Genomic DNA, 24936 nt, shown 5'->3' on the forward strand with positions numbered 1-24936 from the left:
AGAAGAAAAGTACCACCTTCAAGAGGTGAGTCAACATAAATGAAGCACTGGGCATATATTTGTTAAATATTTCTACAAGGTCAGCACATAGTGATTATACCTCTACTTTTGGTCATGATCAGCAGTGTGTTTGACATAATAGGGCTTTGGTTTGTGCAGAGTGGGATGTATTGGTTAGAATCAAATCTCTCTTTGTAATGGAGGGCTACATTGAGTGTACTTTCCTTCTTCACTTTCACTTGCTCCTTGCAGATATTGCTTTAGGGGTATTTGATGTGGTGGTGACAGACCCCTCTTGCCCAGCCTCGGTGCTGAAGTGTGCTGAAGCATTGCAGCTGCCTGTCGTGTCACAAGAGTGGGTGATCCAGTGCCTCATTGTTGGGGAGAGAATTGGATTCAAGCAGCATCCAAAATATAAACACGATTATGTTTCTCACTAAAGATACTTGGTCTTACTGGTTTTATTCCCTGCTATCGTGGAGATTGTGTTTTAACCAGGTTTTAAATGTGTCTTGTGTGTAACTGGATTCCTTGCATGGATCTTGTATATAGTTTTATTTGCTGAACTTTTATGATAAAATAAATGTTGAATCTCTTTGGTTGTAGTAACTGGGATTTCTTCATCTGTTTCTTTGAGCTTAATCTCAGAACAAATGACAAGACAAACATAGTATTTTCTCGAGGTTTTCAATAGGCTTATTCACTTTAGGAGGACAGCTAGCCAAGGAAATTGCAAAGTTAAGAGTGAACTTTATTCTGTGGCATCATTCCCAAAAGGTTATTCCAGGGTGTCTAAAATGCTGTGCTTGCAAAAACTCAGTTTAAAGTAGGTGAAGGCCCAGATTAACAGTTGTGCCAAAAGTTGAGCGGAATTGGGCACAGCTCTGTTTCCTGACAGTTTAAGAAAGACCTCATGCTCTCTCTCTTTAGCGCTGAGATCACTAACAGCTGACCTGTGGGTATTCCCCCACTTAAGAGCTAAAGGGAGAACGAAAGGACCAACTGCCATGAAGGGACAGTGACCATAAGCTTGATGGAATGACCTTCCGGAAGATACACATGAGAAGCACAAGTGAGAACACTTGGAAATGTTACAAGTTCTAGTCAAAGACCCAATATTATTATTATTGTCACAATGGCTGGAAGCTGTTCCTTCCCTTCCTCTGGCATCACTGATCCCCGTTCATGGCTTCTCATTCTCTAAAGCAGGGATCAAGTTTTTTTCTGTAAAGGTCCAAAGAGTAAATATTTCAGGCTTTGTGGGCTATTTGATCCATCACAACTACTCACCTTTGCTGTGAGGGCATGAAAGCAACCATAGACAATGGGTAAACAAATGGGCATGGCTGTGTTTCAGTAAAACTGTATTTATAAAAACAGGCAGCAGGCCATAGTTTGCCAACTCCTGCTCTAGAGATAGCAGTGGAAAGGGTGATCTTTACTTGATAATAGAAAGGAATAAGGTTGTCAGAGCTTCCCTGTGTGTGTAGATGTAGTGATGAAGACCAGATTCAGTGACTATAAACTGATGCCAGAACACTGCATTCTTTTTCAGTTTGGAGGGCGTTGTTCAATGAATATTTATTTTTACTCACACTGATATGAATATTGATTACCAGTGATGGCTGGGCTATATTAAGATAACTTCAACCCCTATGGCTTGTGTAAGATGGGTAATTGGGCCTGCAGTCTTCACTATTTAAAAATCTAACAACTTGATCTCAGTTTTTTCTTAAAGACCTTCTTATTGGAGAATACTTTTTTTTTTTTAAGACGGAATTTCGCTCTTGTTGCCCAGGTTGGAGTGCAACTGCACAATCTCAGCTCACTGCAACCTCTACCTCCCAGGTTCAAGCGATTCTCCTGTCTCAGCCCCCTGAGTAGCTGAGATTATAGCCACATGCCGCCACACCTGGCTAATTTTTGTATTTTTAGTAGGGTCGGGGTTTCATCATATTGGTCAGGCTGGTCTCGAACTCCTGACTTCAGGTGATCCACCCGCCTTGGCCTCCCAAAGTGCTGGGATTACAGGCGTGAGCCACCGTGCCTGGCCTAAGAAATACTTTAAATATATTTTCATTAGCTAGAATTGCCCAATCTGTGTAGGTATAAACTACTTGGTATAGGGAGAGAGAAAGCCTATCTTACCTGTTGCTTTCTTACTTGATGGTAACATCCAGCAGTTAGCCTATTTATAAACATAATTACTTTTTCACATATGAACCATAAAATATTTAATTTTCTGCTCTATATTGTTTGTTTACTGCTGTATCTCCCACAGCTTGAACAGTACCAAGGCATGTACAGTAGGTGCTCAATAAATGACTACTGAATAAACGAACATATCCAACAAATGTTCTCAATGTAAAGGATCAGAGATGCCACCTGTTCTCCTTGATGGGACAGGCCTTTCCACATGGGAATGATGGGAAGGATTTGTACTCCTGGATGTTCAGTAACTGCTTCCAGGAGAAAAGGTAGAGTCCTATCACTAGGCCACAGATACTTATTTGTTTGGCTAGAATGGGATGTTTGTTTTGAATCTTCTGGTACAAACTTGGGAACGTGGCTGTTATTTCAGTTTATGAGCCATAACTTTTCACATCCCGAAACTACAAAAGAGAAAAAGAGCCTTATTAAGTATCATGCTTTCCCAAGACTGCCTTCAAAGAAATATGAATCAGGACAACCTGTGGTCTAAATAATGTCGTCTTAAAACAAGAGTTTCTTTTGACTCTTCTGCTAAAATAGCTTAGAAAAAAGTCTACTTGCAGACATTTTAGAGAGAGAAAGGACAATAAAGTGATTTTCTGAATGGGAATGACAGAGCTCTGGGAAGCTAGCTACCACTGAATCTCACTTAAAGTTTAGAGTTAGAAGGGGTGGTCCCCTCCTTTCACCGATGTGGAAGCTAGGGACCGACCAGCAAGGCGGGGTGCCCACGGCTGCACAGCTAGTTCGTATCAGAATTGGGAATGGAAGGCACACTGCCTCCCAGCATAGCAATACATAACCTAGCAAAGGACTTAACACCTATCTCACTGTCAGGTTTTTTAGTATTTTATGATGATGATGATGACTTCTACTAGAAAATAATCTTCATTAAAATTATTAAAGATGGTCACACCTCTATCTCTAAACCTTGTTTATATAAAATGAGGGTATTTGGACTATATGATGGCTAAAGTCTTCTTCCAGCTCTAGAATTCTGCAACTCATTAAAAAGTCACCCACAAAAGTCTACTGAGTTACCCAAGGGTTGCTCCTACCTGCCCAGAGTTCCACCAGCCTGGGTATAGTATTTGTTATAATCTAGTCGTAACAGTAGTTGAGCCAAATCTGAGTTGATCTGATGATTCCGAACACTGGAGAGAATCTTGAATAGGAGTGAAGACTGGCGGCTAAAGCCCTGCAGAGAGAAGGACTCAGCTGTCATTCCACTTCAGCTCACCAACTCTCCATATGGAGGATGGGGGCGGAGGGAGGAGTTTCTTGGAAAAGCCTTGCTCAAAATTCTACAGAACCACCTGGCCTTCCCACATTCCTATTTCTATTAGTTCTTAAAATGACTTGTACCAAATCCATACATGCATGACTTCCTATGAAAGTACTCTTTCACCAGTAGGAATTTAGTAGCTGGTTTCCAGTTAATGTATTTTGTCAAGTACTGGGGTTGGGGAGAACCCGTTCTGATTACAAGCAGATAATTATCTCAGTGAGATAGGGGTTAGTTCAAGGAAGTAAGGAGGGGTAGGATGTGAGGAAGTTAGAACAAAGCCAATGCTTATTTGATGGGCTGAATAAACTATTCAGGACTGAACTATTTTTGAGCACTCTGAGGTGGCACAGTAATTACCTGATTCAAAATCAACTGATACCAACATTTTTATCTTTATATCTTATTTCTGTACGTGTGTGTATTGAGGAAATGCTTTACTGACTCAGAGGAAAGATCATGAATTCTCCATTGACAAAACCACCTCTGTCCTTTCGGCAAGGCTGCATACTTCCAGGCAGACGCACCTTCACGAGAATGCTCAGCTGGGCGGCTCCACGCTCATCCAGTGGGCCTAGGTTCTGACTGACCAGCGAACAAAAACTGTGACAGAGATCTAGGATTTCATTCAGGCAGTGAAACACCTACCCAGGAAACAGAGTTGGCATTAGGAAAAGAAGGAAGGTACGTCCATGAAATTAAAGATTTGGGAGAACAGTCTGATTAATAGCTGACCTCCCAAATCTGAGAGGATAGACACTGTCACTTGCAAGGCCCGCCAGCCCCTCAGACATACAATATGTGTAAAACAAACGCATCCTTTCCTGCGTACGCGAGTATTACTCTCTCAGCCCTGCACCAAACCTCCATTCTAGCCACATTTAACTCTTCATTTCTTAGACCCGCAGAGTGTGTTCCTGCCTCTGAGCTGTGAGTGTTGTTCCCTTTGCCTGGGATGCTCTTCTTTTTAATACCAGTTCAAGTCCCACTCTCTCAGTGAAGCACTCCCTTCCCCACTGTAGCCTTTAGTGAACCCCGTTTCTTGCTTCTTTATTATCTGTACTGTTGTCCACTTGGCAATTGTTCAGGCCTCTGTGTTGTTAATGATTTCTGTATGTATATATATGTCTTGTTTTTCCAACTAGATTGTGAGCTCCTTAAGGGCAGAGCCATGAATTATACCTCTTTGTATCCCCAGTGCCTTGCATACAGTAAGCACTCAATAAATATTTAATGATGATGACCTGCTCTGATACTCGGCTTTTCCCTATGGATACATCTATGCCACATAAGGACAGCATCGACCCATCACAGTAGTTCTTGGTTGTTTTCAACCAGCCCTCTGAAATGGCATTTATTAATATATATCTTACTCTTCCTGGGCAGCAGAAATAGCCCTAAACACCAGAACATTTTAAAAAGTCTGTAACGGCTGTGCTGTAGCACACTGAGGAGTAACAACCAGCTCATGTCAGAGAGGAGGCATGACCGTTCCATTAGAAACTAACAGAGATCATTTCTTTTTCTCTTTTTTTTTTTTTTTTTTTTTTTTTTTTGAGACGGAGTCTCGCTCTGTCGCCCCGGCTGGAGTGCAGTGGCGCCATCTCCGCTCACTGCAAGCTCCGCCTCCCGGATTCACGCCATTCTCCTGCCTCAGCCTCCCGAGTAGCTGGGACTACAGGCGCCGCCACCACGCCCGGCTAATTTTTTGTGTTTTCGGTAGAGATGGGGTTTCACCGTGTTAGCCAGGATGGTCTCGATCTCCTGACCTCGTGATCCGCCCACCTCGGCCTCCCAAAGTGCTGGGATTACAAGCGTGAGCCACCGCGCCCGGCCCAGAGATCATTTCAATCTTCCTGTTCTTTATCCTGGAATTGAAACTAGCTTGTGAGCTTTAAAAAAAATTGGTAGCTGGGTCCCACTGTTTTAGGGATTCTAATTTAAGTGCTCTGTCATCTGGATTTTTTTAAAGGGTCCCGATGATTCCAATGTGCAGCCAAAGTTGAGAATGACTGCCACGAAGGAGACATACATGTATTTACAGAAACACACACATCGAGAGAGAAACACTACTCTAGCTGTCTATGAAAACTTTGAAATGACTGATCCATCCTGGTCCAAAAGATTTCTAAGAAGGTGAACTCTATATGCTTTTCATTGATTTTTCTGTATTGTCAGCAAGGATTTTGAGTTTCTTTAACTCCTGAGGGTTTAAGCACATAATTCTTTCATCTGTAGCTGCTCACCACACCCCATATTTCCGAAATTCAAAGACATCTTAGGTCCTGTTTTAACATGCCTTTTTAGTTTTGCTTTACACATTCTTCCCCCCCAACCCCATCCCCAAAGACAGAATCTTGCTCTGTTGCCCAGGCTGGAGTGCAGTGGAACGATCTCGGCTCACTGCAACCTCCGCCTCCCGGGTCCAAGCAATTCTCCTGCCTCAGCCTCCCAAGTAGTTGGGATTACAGGTGACTGCCACGACACCCGGCTATTTTTTTCCTTTTGTATTTTTAGTAGAGACAGGGTTCCACCATGTTGGCCAGGCTGGTGAACTCCTGACCTTGTGATCCACCCACCTCGGCCTCCCAAAGTGCTGGGATTACAGGCATAAGCCACCATGCCCAGCCGCTTTATACATTCTTAAAAAATGTTTTAAAATGGACTTGAATAATTGCTTAATGATGGTTTCATATCCTGTCAACTCAAAGCGCCTAAGGGAATGGTCAGTGCTAGAAGCAGTCCGAGGAAACCAATGCGCCTTACTTACAGGTTTCAATAGGATAAAGGATTGAGCCAGCAAATTGCTCAGGAAGTGGTCATGAGCCAATCGGATGCTTTCAAAGTCTCGGGTAGAATTGATTTGATGAAGCAGCTGGGAGAACTGAGACTCCAACACATCTACCTGATAGACATTACACAAAAAGTTTAGCACCTTGAATATTCTAAGCACTCAAAGACATTAAGATGCCTGACAGATTGAAATGAAAATGCTTTGCCCCCACTCATCTTCCTTCTAAGTCACATTAAGGCTGACCAAAGACACCCTTATATTGCCCAGCCTTGTAGGAAGTTATTTGCATAATTCTAAAACCCCTCCCTCCAATGTCCTGGCTGACCACTCTCCCCTGCCCCATCCTTTTCTCTTTTCCTTTCTTTTTTTTTTTGAGATGGAGTCTTGCTCTGTCGCCTAGGCTGGAGTGCAATGGTGTGATCTGGGCTCACTGCAACCTCCACCTCCCAGGTTCAAGCAATTCTTCTACCTCAGCCTCCCAGGTAGCTGGGACTACAGGCATGCGCCACCACGCTCGGCTCATTTTTTTGTATTTTTAGTAGAGATGGCGTTTCACCATGCTAGCCAGGCTGGTCTCAAACTCCTGACCTCAAGTGATCCGCCCACCTCAGCCTCCCAAAGTGCTGAGATTACAGACGTGAGCCACCACACCTGGCTGAAGCCAGGAGTTTGACACCAGCCTGGGCAACAAAGTGAGACTCCACCTCTACAAAAAATTTTAAAAACCAGCTGGGTGCAGTGGCATGTACCTGTAGTCACAGCTACTTGAGAGGCTGAGGCAGGGGGATCACTTGAGTCCAGGAGCTTGAGGCTTCAGTGAGCTATCACTGTACCACTGCACTCCAGCCTGGGAAACAGAGAAAGACCCTGTCTCTAAAAAATAATAAAATAAAATGCTTTTTTATTTTAAGAAACATGCTTAATGATATAACTCCTGAATTTCTCAAACCCCACCATTTTATCAAATACAAACTTACAGTCCCTATCCAATACTCCCTGCCAACCTGCTAGACATTTTCCCATGCCCCTTCCTTCTGCTCATCTCTCAGCACAGACCTGGAGATAGTACTGAAGATTATCCACCAAAAATGCCATGTGATTTCTTAGGCGCCACTTGATCGCATCAGTCTGGTTGGACTTGAGGTGCTTGCGCTGCATTTGTAGGGCCCAGCAGTGCTGCAGCTCAGCTTGCACCCGGCGTACGCTCAGTAAGTACTTGAAAACAACATTGTACCTAGGACAGAAACAACAGGATATTCAAGATAAAAATTTCACCCTGTGACAGGCTCTAGGACTTTGTGCCACCCACTCCTCTCACAAAAAGGCAGTAAGGAAAGAATGGCTAGAGATGTAGACAAATAAATTATAATTTATTTATACAATGGAATATTATATAGCAGTCAAATGAATGAACTCCAGCTACACAACAAGATGAGACCCCATCTCTGCATTTTTTAGATAACTTGGGAAATTTCAATGTGGACTGGATATTAGATTATAAGGGACTACTGTTAATTTTACTGGCTGTGATAATGGCATTGTAGTTCTATTGAAATATGCCTTTTTGAATGGCTAACTCATGTTGCTTCTCATATTCAAAAATACGAATTTTGAATGAAAAACGTGAATCACAAAAGATTACAGATAGCCTTTTTTATAATTCTTTTTTTTTTTTTTTTTTTTTTTGAGACGGAGTTTCGCTCTGTCGCCCAGGCTGGAGTGCAGTGGCCGGATCTCAGCTCACTACAAGCTCCACCTCCCGGGTTCACGCCATTCTCCTGCCTCAGCCTCCCAAGTAGCTGGGACTACAGGCGCCCGCCACCTTGCCCGGCTAGTTTTTTTGTACTTTTTAGTAGAGACGGGGTTTCACCATATTAACCAGGATGGTCTCGATCTCCTGACCTCGTGATCCGCCCGTCTCGGCCTCCCAAAGTGCTGGGATTACAGGCTTGAGCCACCACGCCCGGCCCTTTTTTATAATTCTTAAAGCAGGCCAGGGATGTTGGCTCATACCTGTAATCCTGGCACTTTGGGAGGCCAAGGCAGGAGAATTGCTTAAGCCCAGGAGTTCAAGACCAGCCTGAGCAACATAGTGAGACGCCATCTCTACTAACAATTTAAAACATCAGCCAGGTGTGGTGGTGCCCACCTATAGTCCCAGCTACTCGGGAAGCTGAGGCAGGAAGATCGCTCAAACCCAGGGGTCAAGGCTGCAGTGTGCTGCCTGGGCAACACAGCAAGACCCTGTCTCAAAAAAAAATAGTGTATTATGAATCAAGGATTATGATGAATCTGATTCTCTGTCCCTGAGCCCAAAGAAAGTAAAATAGCTTCCCTCTAAGATAGACTCCTGCCTCCCTGCAAGTTCAGGAGCTAACTGCTTAATGCTGAGACTCCGTACTGAAAAGACACATGGGAAGAACAGCTGATTCTTGGTACAACAGGATTGATTTACCTGTCTGTAGGCAGGCTTGCAGAAGACAGTCCCATTCTGTTTGGTTTTTAAAATTATCTATTTCTAAAGGAACAAACATAATGAAATAATAGACCTTGTTTGGATACTGATTTGAACAAACCCAAACATAAAGACAATTTTTAGATAACTGGAGAAATTTTAATGTAGACTGGATACTAGATTATAAGGGATTACTGTTAATTTTACTGGATGTGATAATGGCATTGTAGTTCTGTTGAAATATGCCTTTATCAATTGTTTATTGGCAGAATGAAATGACTGTGATTTGCTTTATACAGCTGTAACAAAAAAGTGGGGGAGGGACAGATAATAGTAGTATAATGTTGATGGTTACTGAAGGTGAATAATGAGGACACACGATTTTGTTATGGTCTATACTTTTGTTTATATTTAGAAATTTTTATAATGAAAATGAAAAAATACTTCTAAACTTGATTTCTTCAAGGGTGTTGAGAGCATATCAAGTTAGGAGGTAAGTGGACTGTGGGCCTGTAGGATTCTGGGAGCTAAGGATCTTTGGAAGTTCTTTGCACAGGGTCCATGCCACTTGCTTAGCTGGGCTGTGGGCTCTGAATTTGCCATAGAATCTTCTTCCTGAACCAGCCTCATGTTTTCCAGTTTATGCCCAGTCTATTTTACCCTAAGCTTCTCTACCTGAAACAAGTAGAGAGGGCTAGGAAGAAGAATAGGAAGGATCAAGAGTGGCGGCTAGAAGAAGAGATGGCCTTTTTGTTTCCCTTTTCTTCATTCCTCTGGCTTCACAGAGTATGACAGCTTCAATCCTCCATCCAGGCCAGGGGCCAGTTCTCTGACCAGTAGTTGGGTTTGGGAAGTTCCTAGATACGGTGTGAGGATAGATTTCAAAAGCCACCACCAGCCACATTTGCTTCTTACCTCTTTTCTGTAGATCTCTGGTTTGGGGACATTAGGTCCTGACCAAGGGAAGCAACAGCACTTGGCAGGCTCTCATGATAAAGAGCGAGGCTGACCTGACAGCAGGAGACTCCAGCTTGGTCAGCTCCTTTGTTCCACCCCCAAGCTTGGCTGCCCCTGTCGGCTCTCCCTTACGGCAGTCTTCTCCCCAGGGGCTAACATCCACAGCAAACATGCAGGCTGGAGGACTTTCCCAAGTCAATCAACAAAAAATATTACAAAAGTGAGGGAGACCTTGTCAGGTGTGATGGAATTATCAAGGGCCATTATCTCGACATGGTGCCTGAGACCTTATTTTCCAGAGCTCACAAACTGGCGGCCTACAAACTGCTGCTTATTTGGCAATTTAAAAAAACGATGGTTTGAAGTAGATATGCTCTCCCATTGATTCTAACACCCACCACTCCGTGTCTCATATCTGCAGCTCCACTTATTAATGTGATCAGTCTAGTCCCTGGAGGGGTTTACAACTTTTGATTTACATATTGTTAAAAACTACTTAGGTGGCTATCTTGCTCCCATTAATTCTTTTTTTTTTTTTTTTTTTTTTATGAGATGGAGTCTCACTACGCTGCCTAGGATGGATTTGAAGTCCTGGGTTTAAGGGATCCTCCTGCCTCAGGCTCTGGAGTAGCTGGGATTTCAGGCACGTGCCACCACACCTTGCTAATTCTGTCCTGCTAGTTTCTTCCCTTACAAGTAAAGTGGGTCATTATTTACCTGTGAGAAACTCAGAAATACTCACTTTTCCAGGACAGCTGGGGTGAAGAGAATATGTAGTGGCCACTGTACTTTGTAGGAAAGACCTAGGGCTGCCCAGCCAGATGCAGGGGCTTCCCGGGGAGAAGTTTCCCGAGAAGGCCCTTCTCTTGCCTGAGTAGCATCTGCTGTGATAAAGAAAAGAAAAGAAAAAAAGAAAAGATAACAACTTGGTTAATCTAGAACCAGAGATTCAACAAGTGAATAACATTAATGAAACTAGAGCTCACAGGAGTTCAAGACCAGCCTGGGCAATACAGTGAAACCCTGTCTCTACTAAAAATACAAAAATTAGCTGGGCGTGGTGGCTGTAGTCCCAGCTACTCAGGGGGCTGAGGCATGAGAATTATTTGAACCTGGAAGGCAGAGGTTGTAGTGAGCCAAGATTGTGCCACAGAACTCCAGCCTGGGCAACAGAATGAGACTCCGTCTCCAAAAGAAAAGAAACAGAGCTCACTGGAGTCTGCGATGTTAGAAGCTTACAGCGGACACAAAGAAGAGGGCAAGGACACTTTTACGTGAGGTTCTCTTGGGAGGTCTTCTAGATATTCTTTCCTCAGCCTTAAAATCTGGGGGCTGGAAATAAACAGGGACCATTCCAGCAGCATGACAAAAAAAACCCAACCCCCCAAAAACATGGCCTGGGCATCGCACTTAGCCTCTATGGACTTCTGGACTTTCCTTTTCTTCTCTATAGAATTATAGTACTGCATTACCTGATTTCTAAGATCCAAAATCATATGGTTTCTATGGTGGGGGATGGAAGCAGAGATGGGAAAATGGATGACCAGCAGGAACTCTAAGGTGACAGGGAGGAACAGCAAACCTTTGTGCTCCTTTCCGTGATACTCAATTGTCAAGTGCAACAGAGGGAGAAGGTTGTCATCATCTAGCAAAACCTTGTGTGCTGACTGTTGAAAGGCCACATTCACATCTGCAAGAAAGAACACGGGGGCTGACAAGGATGCTTGGCTCTGTAACAAACCCAGACTCCTCCAGCTTTCCACTTCTCCCCCAACATGCCCAGTGCTAACAGCAGGGCACAGTGGACATCTGTTGCATTTGTCTAACATCCATCCATTCTTCTCTTCTTGCTGACAAACTGCCTCCTGATTTTCCTTGGAGAATCATCCCTATTCAGTACAGTTCACATATTTCCAGTGGGTTAGTGCTAGACAACACCCGATTCTAGGGGTAGCTGGGTGATGTAGGCATGATCAAATGGAACGTAATACTCTACTCTGTTATGCTATATTGTTTAGGGATATTAACATGACCAAGCCAGGCCAATCCAGAGGCTCTATTCAGACTCTAAAAGAATCCAGCTCTTTTTTCAAGATAAACAGGGGCTTAGTAGGATGTAAACTTGGCTAGAGACTATCTGCTACCATACAGAGCAGGCCTGTCTGAGAAGAAAGAGGTGAAAGATGGAAAGAGACCAAGTCCTAAAGGTGCCACCCGCGTCACTGGATCAAACTTTGCCGAAAACCATCATACGTCTGAGCTTTTCAGTTATGAGAATCGATACATTATTTCTTTCCTTTTGCTTTGCTTAAGTGAGTTTGAATTGGATTTTCTGATATTTGCAACCACAAGTACTTATATTTGTACTATATAAGTACAGTGGACATCTATGGTTTTACTGAGTTAGAAAAATGATCAGCCTGTGTGTATGTATTTTCTCACATTTCTTTTTTTGGATCTTTACTCAACTCTATTCATGCAGTATGAATGGAAATGGCCATCAGTTGGTCAAGGGGTGGACACTTCACTGAACTAGGCATAGCCTAATGTCTGACCTCTTTGATACATGTGATGTGGGCTGGGCCAATCAAAACCTAGAAAATTCCCTAGAATTCTCTAACTTGCAACAAGAGGGACGAGGCTCACTTCCTTCAGTAGAGGACACTGTGAGGCATATTCCTGGGAGCTGCTCGTGATCATGTTTCCAGAAGGTCATCAAAGAGCTCACAAGAGACACAGACAAGATATGGTGAATGAGCAAATGAGCACGCGAGAGAGAGAATGAATCCAAGTTGTCCCACTGGGGTTTTAGATACAATAACAAATCCATTTCCCTTTCCCAACTAGGCTAGTTTGGGTGAGTTTCTGTCATTCACACCAAAAGAATTCTACTGTAACACTACAAGCAGCACTAAGTCCCAATATGACCCATAAAGGATATATGGCTATAATCCAATGAGAAAAAACAGCTGGTGTGAAGGCCTGCACCAACTCTTCCAGGAAGGGTCATAGGCCAAGACACTGTTCCCAATGACCCCAGCGTGAAGCCTACCTGCAAGGGCCTTCCATCTCTGGAAGCCACTGCTCTGTAACTGACCAGGCTGCTCTTATGTGGAGGAGGCCTTAAAAGGGTCAGCAGCAGCCAAGAAATACCCTACGATGTCAATCAGTTGATCATTCTCAGGGTCACAGACAATTACCATGCTCAGTTACTGCAGTGGGTGGTGTTTTTAACATGTGTTGAGCTGTGTCAATGAAGGCCTGAAACAGTTCTCCACGTCCCAGAAGGTAAAAGTCTTTAATGATCTGAGGAAAGAATTTCAATTTACAATTCAGTAAAGCAAGGCAGGAGCTCTTCACTGTCCTGAGGAATTACACGTATACAGTAATTTCTAATTTCATCAATTTGAGCCCAAGCTACAAAAGATACAGGCATTTGGCATTTCAAAGAGGCATTCTTAGTTCCGCATAGCAGGATGACTGGTGTGTATTTGGCATTATTCATTCAATAGCAACATAATTATATATATATGTACCAGAAAAAAGTATACTCCCAAATCTTTGTATTATAGTAGATTTTTGGCATTAGGTATAGTTTGCTCACTTGGATAAGAACAAGTGAGTTGACTCTGGAAGTCCGGGTATAGGCAACCAGTGCTCTCAGGAAATGTCAGAGAATGCAAGTCACTGCCTACCAGCATCACCGTAAGAATCACAACAACAGTTAAGCCATTACCTTCAGCTGACCCAGTAAATCGGATTCTTCTACCATCAACTTCCAGAGATGCTATGAAAACAACCAACAAAACAGGGACAAATTTCATTACAGTGAGAAGTACTGCAAAGAATGGTTCCATACAAATCCAGCAATGTATTAAAAGAAGACTATACCTTGCCCCACACAGAAAAATTCACTCAAAAGGATCAATGTATTATTCCATTCTCCCACTGCTGTAAAGAATACCTTAGACTGGGTCATTATAAAGAAAAGAGGTTTAGTTGCTCACAGTTCTGCAGGCTGTACAGGAAACATAGTGGCTTCTGCTTGGCTTCTAGGGAGGCCTCAGGAAACTTACAGTCATGGCAGAAGACAAAGGCATCTCACATGGCAGGAGTAGGAGCAAGAGAGAGCAAGGGGGAGGTGCTGCACACATTTAAACAACCAGATCTCACGAGAACTTACTATCGTGAGGACAGTACCAAGGGGAATGGTGCTAAACCATTCATGAGAAACAGCCTCATGATCCAATCATCTCCCACCATGCCCCACCTCGCCCTACCTCCAACACTGGGGATTACAACTCAAGAAATTTTGGTGGGGACACAGATCCAAGCATATCAATCATAGACCTGGGTATAAAAATGAAAACTATAAAATTTCTGGAAGAAAACAGAAGAGAAAATCTTTATATCCTTGAGTTAGGCAGAGTTCTTAGACATAATACCAAAAACATGATCCATAAAAAAAAAAAAAAAGGTAAACTGGATTTCATCAAAATTAACAACTTCTGGGACAAGTCATAAACTGTGAGAAAATAGGCCGGGCACAGTGGCTCATGCCTGTAATCCCAGCACTTAGGGAGGCCGAGGCGGGTGGATCACAAGGTTAGGAGGCTGAGGCCATCCTGGCTAACACGGTGAAACCCCATCTCTACTAAAAGTACAAAAATTAGCCAGGCGTGGTGGCAGGCACCTGTAGTCCCAGCTACTTGGGAAGCAGAAGCAGAAGAATCACTTGAACGTGGGAGGCAGAGCTTGCAGTGAGCTGAGACCATGCCACTGCACTCCAGCCTGGGCAACAGGGTAAGACTCCATCTCAAAAAAAAAAAATTGTGAGAAAATATCTGTAGGTCACATATCTCTTAAAGAACTTAAATTCAGAATACATGAAGGACTCTCAAAATTCAACAACAAGAAAACAAAAACCCAATACAAAATGGGCAAAGAGGCACATGAAAAAATGTTCAACCTCACTAGTCATTACAGGCATGCAAATGAAAAAGACAATGGGAAATCTCAGCACTTTGTGAGGCCGAGGCGGGCGGATCATGAGGTCAGGAGATCGAGACCAGCCTGGCTAACATGGTGAAACCCCGTCTCTACTAAAAACACAAAAAATTGGCTGGATGTGGTGGCGGGTGCCTGTAGTCCCAGCTGCTCGGGAGGCTGAGGCAGGAGAACTGCCTGAACCCGGGAGGCGGAGGTTGCAGTGAGACGAGATTGCGCCACTGCACTCCAGCCTGGGCAACAGAGTGAGACTTTGTCTCAAAAAAAAAAAAAGAGTATTTTATATATATATATATATATCATAGGTGATACAGAGGACATATGTATAATAAAAGGAAAAGCACAACATTTATTATAAATATGCGCATGCTTCACAGGTATCCTCAAAATGTACAATTAGAACATACATAGAAGTCTACACTCGACACAGAATATACATTCTCCAGGCACATGTAGGACAGCTAAAAACAAAAACCAGACCCTGTATTGGTCCATAAAGAAACCTGCAATAGATTCCAAAGAAACAGACCATGCTCTCAAACTATAATGCAGACCATGCTCTCAAACTATAATGCAATAAAATTAAAACAATAAATTCCTTGGTTAAAAAATCATAAACAAAATTAATTAGAATTATATAGACTATAATGAAAACACTACATGCCAAAAACTTGTGAGACACAGTAAAAACAATATGCAAAGTTTTATATATATTTCTCAGAAAACACAGGTTAAAAATAAAGGAGTCAAGCTTTCAAACTGGTTAAGAGTAACTAAAAAAAAAACACGAAGGAAGAAAATAATAAAGAAAAAGGCAGATATCAATGAAACAGAGAATTCAAACAAAATATACATATATATGTGTGTGTATATATCTCTTATTTTATTTTATTTTTATTTTATTTTATTTTGAGATGGAGTCTCACTCTACTGCCCAGGCTGGAATGCAGTGGCGCCATCTCAGCTCGCTGCAACCTTTGCCTCTCAGGTTCAAGCAATTCTCCTGCTTCAGCCTCCCGAGTAGCTGGGACTAGAGGTGCGCACCACCGCACCCGGCTAATTTTTGTAGTTTATTTTAGTAGGGACAGGGTTTTGCCACATTGGCCAGGCTGGTCTCAAACTCCTGACCTCAAGTGATCTGCCTGCTTCGGCCTCCCAAAGTGCTGGAATTACAGGCGTTAGCCACTGCACCTGACCCCAAAATATACATTTAAAAAATAAAATTAAAAAAAGAAAAAGCCTGGTGGGCACAGTGGCACATGCCTATAGGCCCAGTTACTCGGGGGGCTGAGGCAGAAGCTTCACTTGAGTCTAGGAATTCTGGGTGTAGTGTGCTACACCAATTAGGTGTCCACAATAAATTCGGCATCAATACCGTGACCACTTGGGAGTGGGGGACCACCAGGTTGCCTAAGGATGGGTGAACTGGCCCAGGTCAGAAAGGAAACAGGTCAAAACTGTAGTGCTGGGGCGTGGTGGCTCACACCTGTAATCCCAGCACTTTGGGAGACTGAGGTGGGATGAGTGCTTGAAGCCAAGACTTCTAGACCAGCCTGGGCAACACACTGAGACTCCGTCTCTACAAAAAGTTTAAAAGTTAGCAGGGCATGGTGATTTGCACCTGTAGTCCTAGCTACTCAGGAGGCTGAGGCAGGAGGATTGCTTTACCCTAAGAGTTCAAGATTACAGTGAGCTATGATCACAACACTGCACTCCAGCCTGGGAGACAGAACAAGACCCTGTCTCTGGGAAAAAAAAAGAGAATGAAAGGCCAGGTGCTGTGGCTCATGCGTCTAATCCCTGCACTTTGGAAGGCTGAGGCAGAAGGGAGGATCGCCTGAGCACAGGAATTGGAGGCTGCAGTGAGCTAGGATTACACCACTGCACTCTAGCCTGGGCAACAGAGTAAGAAGAGTAAGACTGTATCGCCAAAAAAAAAAAAAAAATTAACCAGGCATGGTGGCACGCTCCTCTAGTCCCAGCTACTTGGGAGGCTGAGACGGGAAATCCACTGAGCCTGGAGGTCGAGCTGCAGTGACTCATGATTGCACCACTGCTCTCCAGCTTGGGTGACACAGCGAGAAGCTGTCTCTAAAAAATTTTTTTTAATTAAAGAAAAAGCCAGGCCCAGTGGCTCACGCCTGTAATCCCAGCACTTTGAGACGCCGAGGTGGGTAGATCACTTGAGGTCAGGAGTTCGAGACCAGCCTGGCCAACATGGTGAAACCCCATCTGTACTAAAAATACAAAAATTAGCTGGATGTTGTGGCACACGCTTGTAATCCCAGCTACTCAGGAGCTGAGGTGGGAGAATCCCTTGAACCTGGGAGGTGGAGGCTGAAGTGAGCTAAGATTGCGTCAATGCACTCCAGCCTGGGCCACAGTGAGACTCTGTCTCAAAAAAAAAAAAAAAAAAAGAAAAAGAAAAAAGGATAAAAACAAAAGCTTGTTCTTTGAAAAGACTAATAAGACTAAACAATAAAAAGAAATTCTAAATAAATAAAACATAAATGACTACAGATTTTTACAAATTAAATCTATATGAAATAGGTAAATTCCTAGAAAATACCAAAATTAATACAAGAAATAACTGGTTTATGTCAACAGGTTTTAAATACACTGAACTAGTTAAGTTTTCACTCCTAAAAATATCCAGCTTAGATTATTTTTCAGGTAAATTCAAACTTTCAGTAAGAATTCCTATCTTATATAAACTGTTCTTAAAAAATAGAAAAAGAACAAAACCCAACTAGCCCATTTTATGAGGACCGTAGAGTCTTTATTCCAAATCCACATAAGCAAAATACAGGGAAAGAAGGGTATAGTCTTATTTCATTGGTGACACGGTGTGGCTGTGTCCCCACCCAAACCTCATCTTGAATTGTAGCTTCCATAATTCCCACGTGTCGTGGGAGGAACCCGGTGGGAGGTGATTGAATCATGGGGGTGGTGTTTCTCATGCTGTTCTTCTGAGAGGGAATAAATCACTCTTATAAAGGGGTGATTTATTTTATAATAAATTACATTTTTTATATTTTTTTATAGTATTTTATAAAGGGGAGTCCCCCTACACAAGCTCTCTTGCCTGCTGCCATGTAAGACCTGACTATGCTCCTCATTCGTCTTCAGCCATGACTGTGAGGCCTCCCCATCTATGTGGAACTGTGAGTTCATTAAACCACTTTCCTTTACAAATTCCCCAATCTTGGGTATGTCTTTATTAGCAGCACGAGAACAGACTAATACAACTAGTGATTACAGATGTAAAACATCACAATCAAGTAGTGTTTATCTCAGGAAGAACCAGCATCTCCAAATCTAACCAGAAATTTATCATATAAATAGACTAAAAGAGAAAAATAGCCCAGAGCAAGAAACTGAACCTTAATTGATACAGAAAGAGCACTTGATAAAATTCAACATCTACTTATGATAAAAACCTCTGGACTGGGTATGGTGGCTCACAGAAGGACCACCTGAGCCGAGGAGTTCAAGACCAGCCTGGGCAACATAGCAAGACCCCATCTCAAAAAGTAATCATAAAAATAGAAGGAAAGTTCTCTCATTTGCAGATGGTATGGTCATCTGCTTAGAACAACTGATATAATCAGACTATTAGAACTAAAAAGAGTTCAACGAGTTGCAAGGTATAAGATTAACCTACAAAAAGTAATACCACCATTTCTCTATGTAAGCAGTAAAAGCTAACAAAAGACATAATTAAAATAAAAACTATTAAGTACTTCAGAATTTTAAAAATCTTTTTAAGTACTAAAATACATACAGAAAAGTACAAGTCATAAGTTCACAGCTTGAAGATTTTTACAAATTGAACACCTGTATTACCAGCACCCAGATCAAGAAATGGAACCAACTGAGTGTTCCAGCATCCTAGAGACCCCGCTCATGCCCCTCCCACTGACTCAAGGCAAATACAGTCCTGACTTCTAGCACCAGGTTCACTTCGCCTGTGTTTGAACTTTACAGAAATAGATTCACATAGTACACACACTTTAAAGGAAAAATTTTTTACAGGAGAGAAAGAATTCCAAAAGGGATAAATATAACACATATTTACAAAACACTCCCCCCTTTTCCTTCAGGGCACACCATTTCTTTTCATTGCTGTAGGCTGTTATTGTTGCAATAATGCTTTCCAAAGTCTATTAGCTACAATTCTAAGAAACTCCAAAGAGCCTGTGCTTCAGTTTGCTTATCATTTTTACAAATTGGAACATAATTTCTAGCAAACTTTCACAAGAAAAAAACAATTTTTCCTATTGTTTATAATTCACTCAGTACAATTTTACTTTCCTCCATTAATTATATTTTCCAAAGATTTGTAATAAAAATGATAAGACAACAGAAATATACAATTTTCAAAAATGAAAGGAACTGATATCAACCCCTCTAGACTAGAACCTGCCTTGGCCTATAGACGGGGGTGAGGCAATGTCTTAAAATTTTGAAAGGACAGGAACATGGGTCATTTAGATATTTACTTGCCCAGAAAGAATCAAATCAAACAATACTTCACAGCCATTTTAAGACTGAACATTCTGTGTCTACAACACAGTTCTATCTGTGATGACCAGGAGTTTTTGAGACAGTGACTAGAAAGGGAAACCATATTTATAAAAGATTATTGTGCTCCCAACCCATGGAGAGTTGATGCTCTTAGCAGTTCCAGACACTGAGCGAAGTGCACTGCTTTTTAGTTCTATTTTCAGAATCCCCTGTAGAGGTTTGTCTTTGGTGGATGGACTGGCTTGCTTAAATAGAAGTTCCTATTGGGCGTGGTAGCTCACACCTGTAGTCTCAGCACTTTAGGAGGCCAAGGCAGAAGGATCGCTCGAGCCCAAAAGTTCAAGACTAGCCTGGCCAACATGGCGAAACCCCCATCTCTATTAAAATACAAAAAAGTTTGCCAAGCATGCTGGTGCAGGCCTGCAGTCCCAGCTACTCAGGAGGCTGAGGCACATGAACTGCTTCAACCTGGGAGGCGGAGGTTGTAGTGAGCCATGATCACTCCACTGCACTCCAGCCTGGGCGACAAAGCAAGACCCTGTCTCGAAAACAAAACAAAACAAAAGTACTGACCCTCTACTGACCTACGAATCAGAAGGTCTGGAAGTAAGGACTTGGTGCAAGTGCAGGTTTTAAAATTTCCTCACGCGGGCCAGGCGTGGTGGCTCACGCCTGTAATCCCAGAACTTTGGGAGGCTGAAGTGGGAGGATCACTTGAGCTCACAAGTTTCAGACCAGCCTGGCCAACATGGTGAAACCCCATCTCTACTAAAAATACAAAAATTAGCAGGGCGTGGTGATATGTGCCTGTAATCTCAGCTACTTGGGGGGCTGAGGCAGGAGAATTGCTTGAACCTGGGAGGTGGAGGTTGCAGTGAGCCGAGATCACGCCATTGCACTCTAGCCTGGGCAACAGAACAAGACTCCATAAAAAAAATAAAAATAAAAACTAAAATTTTCTCATGCGATCCTATGCTTAGCCAGTGTTGAAAGCCATGAATATAGTTAACAACACAGTTGACTAAATGTCTCATTTCATGTTATCACACATCCATGAGACAAATGTTAATATAAGCCACAGAACATATATGCTCCTTTGAAAACTTACTGGTCACAATTTAAGTCGGTGGCAGCAGCACAATTCAAAATGAGGAAGACTGCACTCCAGGAGTTGGAGGCCTGGCACTGACTTCACTATGGCAACTCACTGTGCCACACCAGACAAGCCAGACAAGTCAGTGTGCTGAGTGTTTGCTCCATTTATAAGAATGAGAAAATGATATTTGTTCTGCTTTCCTCATAAGATGATTGTGTATTTAAATGAAAGTACAAGTTATAAGCCATACTAAACTACAAGAAAGACACTAAATTTAGTCAGAATTAGTTGATTCCTAGGAGTTATTGCAAACGATAGAGACAGATCCAAAATGCGATTTTCAAAATTTAAACCAAGACCTCCCCTTTATTCAACTAACTAACCAACTAAAAACCACCTGTTTTTTAGTTAGATAGGAAAATGGGAAGGCAGTTCTGTCTCTGTTAATGAAAACTGAGGCTTTTCTTTTTCTGCTTCCTGCCTTCAACTCTCTGCAACGGCTCTTTCCAAGCTCAGTTCTTACCACATTAAGAAAAAAACAAAAGTCAAGTCACTCAATTTCTTTCTTTCTTTTTTTTTTTTTGAGACAGAGTCTTGCTCTGTTGCACAGGCTGGAGTGCAATGGCGTGATCTCAGCTGACAGCAACCTCTGCCTCCCAGGTTCAAGCGATTCTCCTGCCTCAGCCTCCTAAGTAGCTGGGATTACAGGCGCCTGCCACCACACCCAACTAATTTGTGTATTTTTAGTAGAGACGGGGTTTCACCATGTTGGCCAGGCTGGTCTTGAACTCCTGACCTCAGGTGATCCACTTGCCTTGGCCTCCCAAAGTGTTGAGACTGCAGGCATGAGCCACCGTGCCTGACCAAGTAACTCAATTTCTAGGGAACTAGTCTAATTTTTTTCTAGAAAAAGAAAAAAATATATATATATAATATATATACACACACACATATATGACGAAACACAAACCTCAGCCACAGTGCTGCGAATGCGATCCACCACCTGTTCGAAGTCCACCAAGCTGAAGAGCGGCTGCTGCTTGAGACGGTGCAGCTCTGCAGCAAAAGTGTCTTCCTGGTTTTTCAAAATGGATCCTGCAAAATAGGAAGGCACCATCAAAGGAGGACAGAGAATACCCAGGACAGTCAGGGTTTTCTGGGGAGGGCTAATCTCGGTGGGGCAGCAACTTCACCTGCTTCTCAGACAAATGTCATGATTCTGCTACAATCTCAGGATAGGAATATTATCGACCACTCAGCTCTGACCAGGCATGCTGGGGGGCCACACAGTGTTAAGGAAGAAGAGCTTTTGAGGGTGCAGTACATTGGACAAGGAGATTTCTACCTTTTCTAGTCAGGTTCACATTTTGATTCTCAAACATCTGGACAGATTCTCCAACAAATAGGATTTTTTCAGCAACCCTCACTGGAATGTAGGATGGCAAAATCTCCACTCGTAGGGAAAACTGCTTCAGAGATGGTGCCAGCATGTTCTCTTCCTCAATCAGGCGCTAGTCAAGGAAAGAGTACACATCAAGATGAAGTACGAAGCAAGAAAAGGAAAACAAGAAAATATCTAGTAACTCTCCCAACCCATGATTTAAAGTAAAGACGCAGGGACTTCAAATCTGGTGTTGCACAGTTCTCGAACCACCCGTTTTGGAGAGACGTATTTCATCTTCAGGCAGCAGAGTGGCATGGTGGAAGTAAGAGTGGCTTTTTAAATACTGGGACTTGGGCCTTCACTCTGCCTTTACTACTGAGTAAACACTTGCACAGTTGACCAGCTTCCTTACTTATACAATGAAAGAGGTGGTCTTTTTTGTTTTCCAGGTCTTCTCTCTCTGTCTGCTCTGCTGGTGCTCCTCAGGGCACTGTCCCAGACTGTCTTTTCCTCTCAGCCTACACTTCTTATACAATCACATCATCTTCTGTGACTGATCAGTGGAACAGATAGTTCTAATTTTTAGGTCACAGACTTCTCTGCAATCATAAAAGCTATGGACCTTCCAGACAAATGTACAGAAATATCACATTTCATGAACGTTCTGAAGCCACCCAAGGGCCCCAGATTAAAAATCTCCAAGCTCCATGCTGATGATTCCATAGGTAGATTTGGAGCAAGCTGGAGTGCTCTCATGAGCCCCAGGTTCAGCCCACTGAACATTTCCCACAAGTTCCTCAAACTCAACATGCCCGCCATTAGACCCATCTTCTTCCCCGCATACCAGCAGTATACACCCCTATCATGACTACTTGCCCAGTTGCTGAAGGCAGAAACCTGGGTATCATCAATGACTCTTCCCTCTTGACTCATTTCCAAGCACTCACTAGGCCTATCGATTCCACCTTCTAACCATCTCTCACACCTCTTTACTCTTTTTTCATATTCAATGTTAGTATCTTTGGTTTAGGGGATTATTATTTTCACCTAAGTCTCCCCAACACTCTCTTAACTGGTCGACTGGCCTCTAATCTTGATTTTTAAAAAAATGATTCCCCATACAGCATCCAGAGTGATTTATCATGAAGTCTGGCTGTGGTACCCACTTGCTTAAAATTCAATAGCCCCCAACTCTTTTCAGGTTCAAGTACAAATTCATTTCTACTGTTTACATGCACCTTTGTGATCTTGCCTCTGCTTAACTCAAGTTTCATCAAGTACCAACTTAAAAGTTTCAAGTACCACCTCTCCCTCACACCATCTTTTATAATATTTTACTTCAGTCTTTACTTGACCATTTCAATTGAATTACTACTGTTTCCCTAAATGAACCATGTCCTTAATGGCCCCTGTACCTTTACACAGATCATTCCTTCTGCCTGGATAGCTCTTGATCATTCCTCCCAAACTCTTTGCCATTTAGACATACCTTCCACTGAGAAGCCTTCTCTAGTCACTCCAAGACCCTATCCCATGACCATGTTCCAAGAATACCCATATTTAGTCTTTTCAGAGCACTTAGTACACTGTAATGTAACTTTTCTACATATTCTAAACATTACATTTTCTGTAATGTTTACTTTTCTACATATCTTCCCCTAAGCTACGAGCTCCTTAGGGACAGAGACTACTGCTTTTTATTTGTATCACCTAGAACAATGCCTGGCACATAACAGGCATTCAATGAAATACTGCCACAGGATAAATGAATGAATGGATGGATGGATGGATGGATGAATATGGACACTATAGAACTTTAAGTAGTCTAATCAAAACACCAAATGGCTAGGTGCGGTGGCTCATGCCTGTCATCCCAGCACTTTGGGAGTCCGAGGCGGGTGGATCACCTGAGGTCAGGCGTTTGAGACCAGCCTGGCCAACATGACAAAACTCCGTCTCTACTAAAAATCTGAAAATAAAAAATATGAAAATGAGCCAGGCGTGGTGGCACACACCTGGTCCCAGGTACTTGGGAGGCTGAGGCAGGAGAATTGCTTGAACCTGGGAGGCAGCGGCTGCAGTGAGCCAAGATTGCGCCATCACACTCCAGCCTGGGCGACAGGTGAGAATCTGTCTCAAAAAAAAAAAGAAAAAGAAAAGAACTCCAAACTGTATTTAAAATCTAAAACGTAGCTAGCTATTCCATTAGAGTAGCTATATCTATATAAGTAAGACTTATAATCTCTTAAATGCATATATTGGGAAAGCGGAAACAAAAATAATCTCACAAACATATTTTCTATTTTATAGTCTCACACCAGTTAAGATAAAGCCAAATGTTTACATCCAAAGAATTGATGGAAGGTGCTCAGCTATGAGCTAAGAAGGGATCACCAGAAGATCATTTGGCTGCACGCTTTTCTGACTCCTGGTAGGAGGGTGCTAGGCTGCTTTTTGGGCTCTCACCAAGTCCTGGAGTTCTCTCAGTTGTTTTCCTGTCAGTCCCCCAATGCCCAGATCCTCCTCGTCCTCTTCTGGCTGAGCACTGACATTACCAGAAGATGGACCCTGTTTGATAAAGAATTCTTCATGCTGGTCCAAGAGGAGTCCGTGGAGCATCCAGGCTGACAGTTGTTTATACATGACCCCATGACAAACGGCCAGGATTCTGGGCAGAGCGGAAAGTAAGAGGCTTAGAAGTCATGCTTTAAACTGTTACACGATAAACAGAGGTCTTAGAGTTTGATGAGTCATAAGGGAAATAACCAATTAAGTTAAAAATAATTGTGCTATTTTAATTTAAATGTGGGTGAACTAACTCACTGAATTTCCATATTTGCAGCCTACATAATGAAATCTAAAATGTTCAGTATATGTGCTGATATTATTTTAGGGAAGACATTTTCTTCCCTTCTTTTATGTAATTTTCAAAACTGATGGATCCTAAATATGTACAACTGTTTGATAGCAATAAAAAATAAAAATAATAAAAAATTTTAAAAATGGACTTAATGGAGTCTCTTTTTGGCTACCACAGTATTAAATGTGTTTTATTTTTGTTGGAATCACATAGGGAGAGAGCATCCATGCGTGAGGGCCAGGTATACACGAGAAACTATTATCTAGCAAAATTCAGAAACTAAAACAAAATGCAGAATGGTTTTTGGGGAACAGGCTATTCAGATGGTCTCAACGGATCATCCACCAGATAGCGTATTAA

At 42.5% G+C, this 24936-nt stretch overlaps 2 protein-coding genes and 1 long non-coding RNA gene across 21 annotated transcripts in view; 2 read left to right on the plus strand and 1 right to left on the minus strand.

The window, feature by feature from the left end:
- Positions 1-4739, plus strand: part of TP53BP1 (tumor protein p53 binding protein 1) — a 111464-nt gene extending 106725 nt beyond the window's left edge. For 8 of the 12 annotated variants that reach the window (XM_031667741.1, XM_031667738.1, XM_031667740.1 and 5 more), the window contains one exon: positions 253-4739. In XM_031667741.1, the coding sequence (XP_031523601.1) occupies positions 253-440 (188 nt within the window). In that variant the 3' untranslated portion in view covers positions 441-4739. 12 annotated transcript variants of the gene reach the window in all.
- The window catches only part of TUBGCP4 (tubulin gamma complex associated protein 4), a 35881-nt gene continuing 11616 nt past the window's right edge, over positions 672-24936 (minus strand). The window contains exons 7-19 of one of the 8 annotated variants that reach the window (XM_021940266.2): positions 24183-24384; positions 21678-21843; positions 21303-21427; positions 13439-13489; positions 12903-13008; positions 11285-11392; positions 10445-10583; positions 9756-9887; positions 7347-7524; positions 6267-6401; positions 4024-4140; positions 3270-3409; positions 731-2612 (exon numbers count right to left, since the gene is read on the minus strand). In XM_021940266.2, the coding sequence (XP_021795958.1) occupies positions 2600-2612; positions 3270-3409; positions 4024-4140; positions 6267-6401; positions 7347-7524; positions 9756-9887; positions 10445-10583; positions 11285-11392; positions 12903-13008; positions 13439-13489; positions 21303-21427; positions 21678-21843; positions 24183-24384 (1612 nt within the window). In that variant the 3' untranslated portion in view covers positions 731-2599. Of the gene's footprint in view, positions 2613-3265; positions 3410-4023; positions 4141-6266; positions 6402-7346; positions 7525-9755; positions 9888-10444; positions 10587-11284; positions 11393-12902; positions 13009-13438; positions 13490-21302; positions 21428-21677; positions 21844-24182; positions 24385-24936 lie in introns of those variants that run through there. The other 7 variants (XM_021940265.2, XM_009210029.4, XM_009210028.4 and 4 more) reach the window with 7 other exon arrangements.
- On the plus strand, positions 5241-24235 carry LOC116275869. The gene is made up of 3 exons (XR_004185186.1): positions 5241-5632; positions 17755-17873; positions 24027-24235. It is a non-coding gene; the product is annotated as an uncharacterized LOC116275869 (long non-coding RNA).

Source organism: Papio anubis, chromosome 7, assembly GCF_008728515.1.
Source record: "Papio anubis isolate 15944 chromosome 7, Panubis1.0, whole genome shotgun sequence".
NCBI lineage: Eukaryota > Metazoa > Chordata > Mammalia > Primates > Cercopithecidae > Papio > Papio anubis.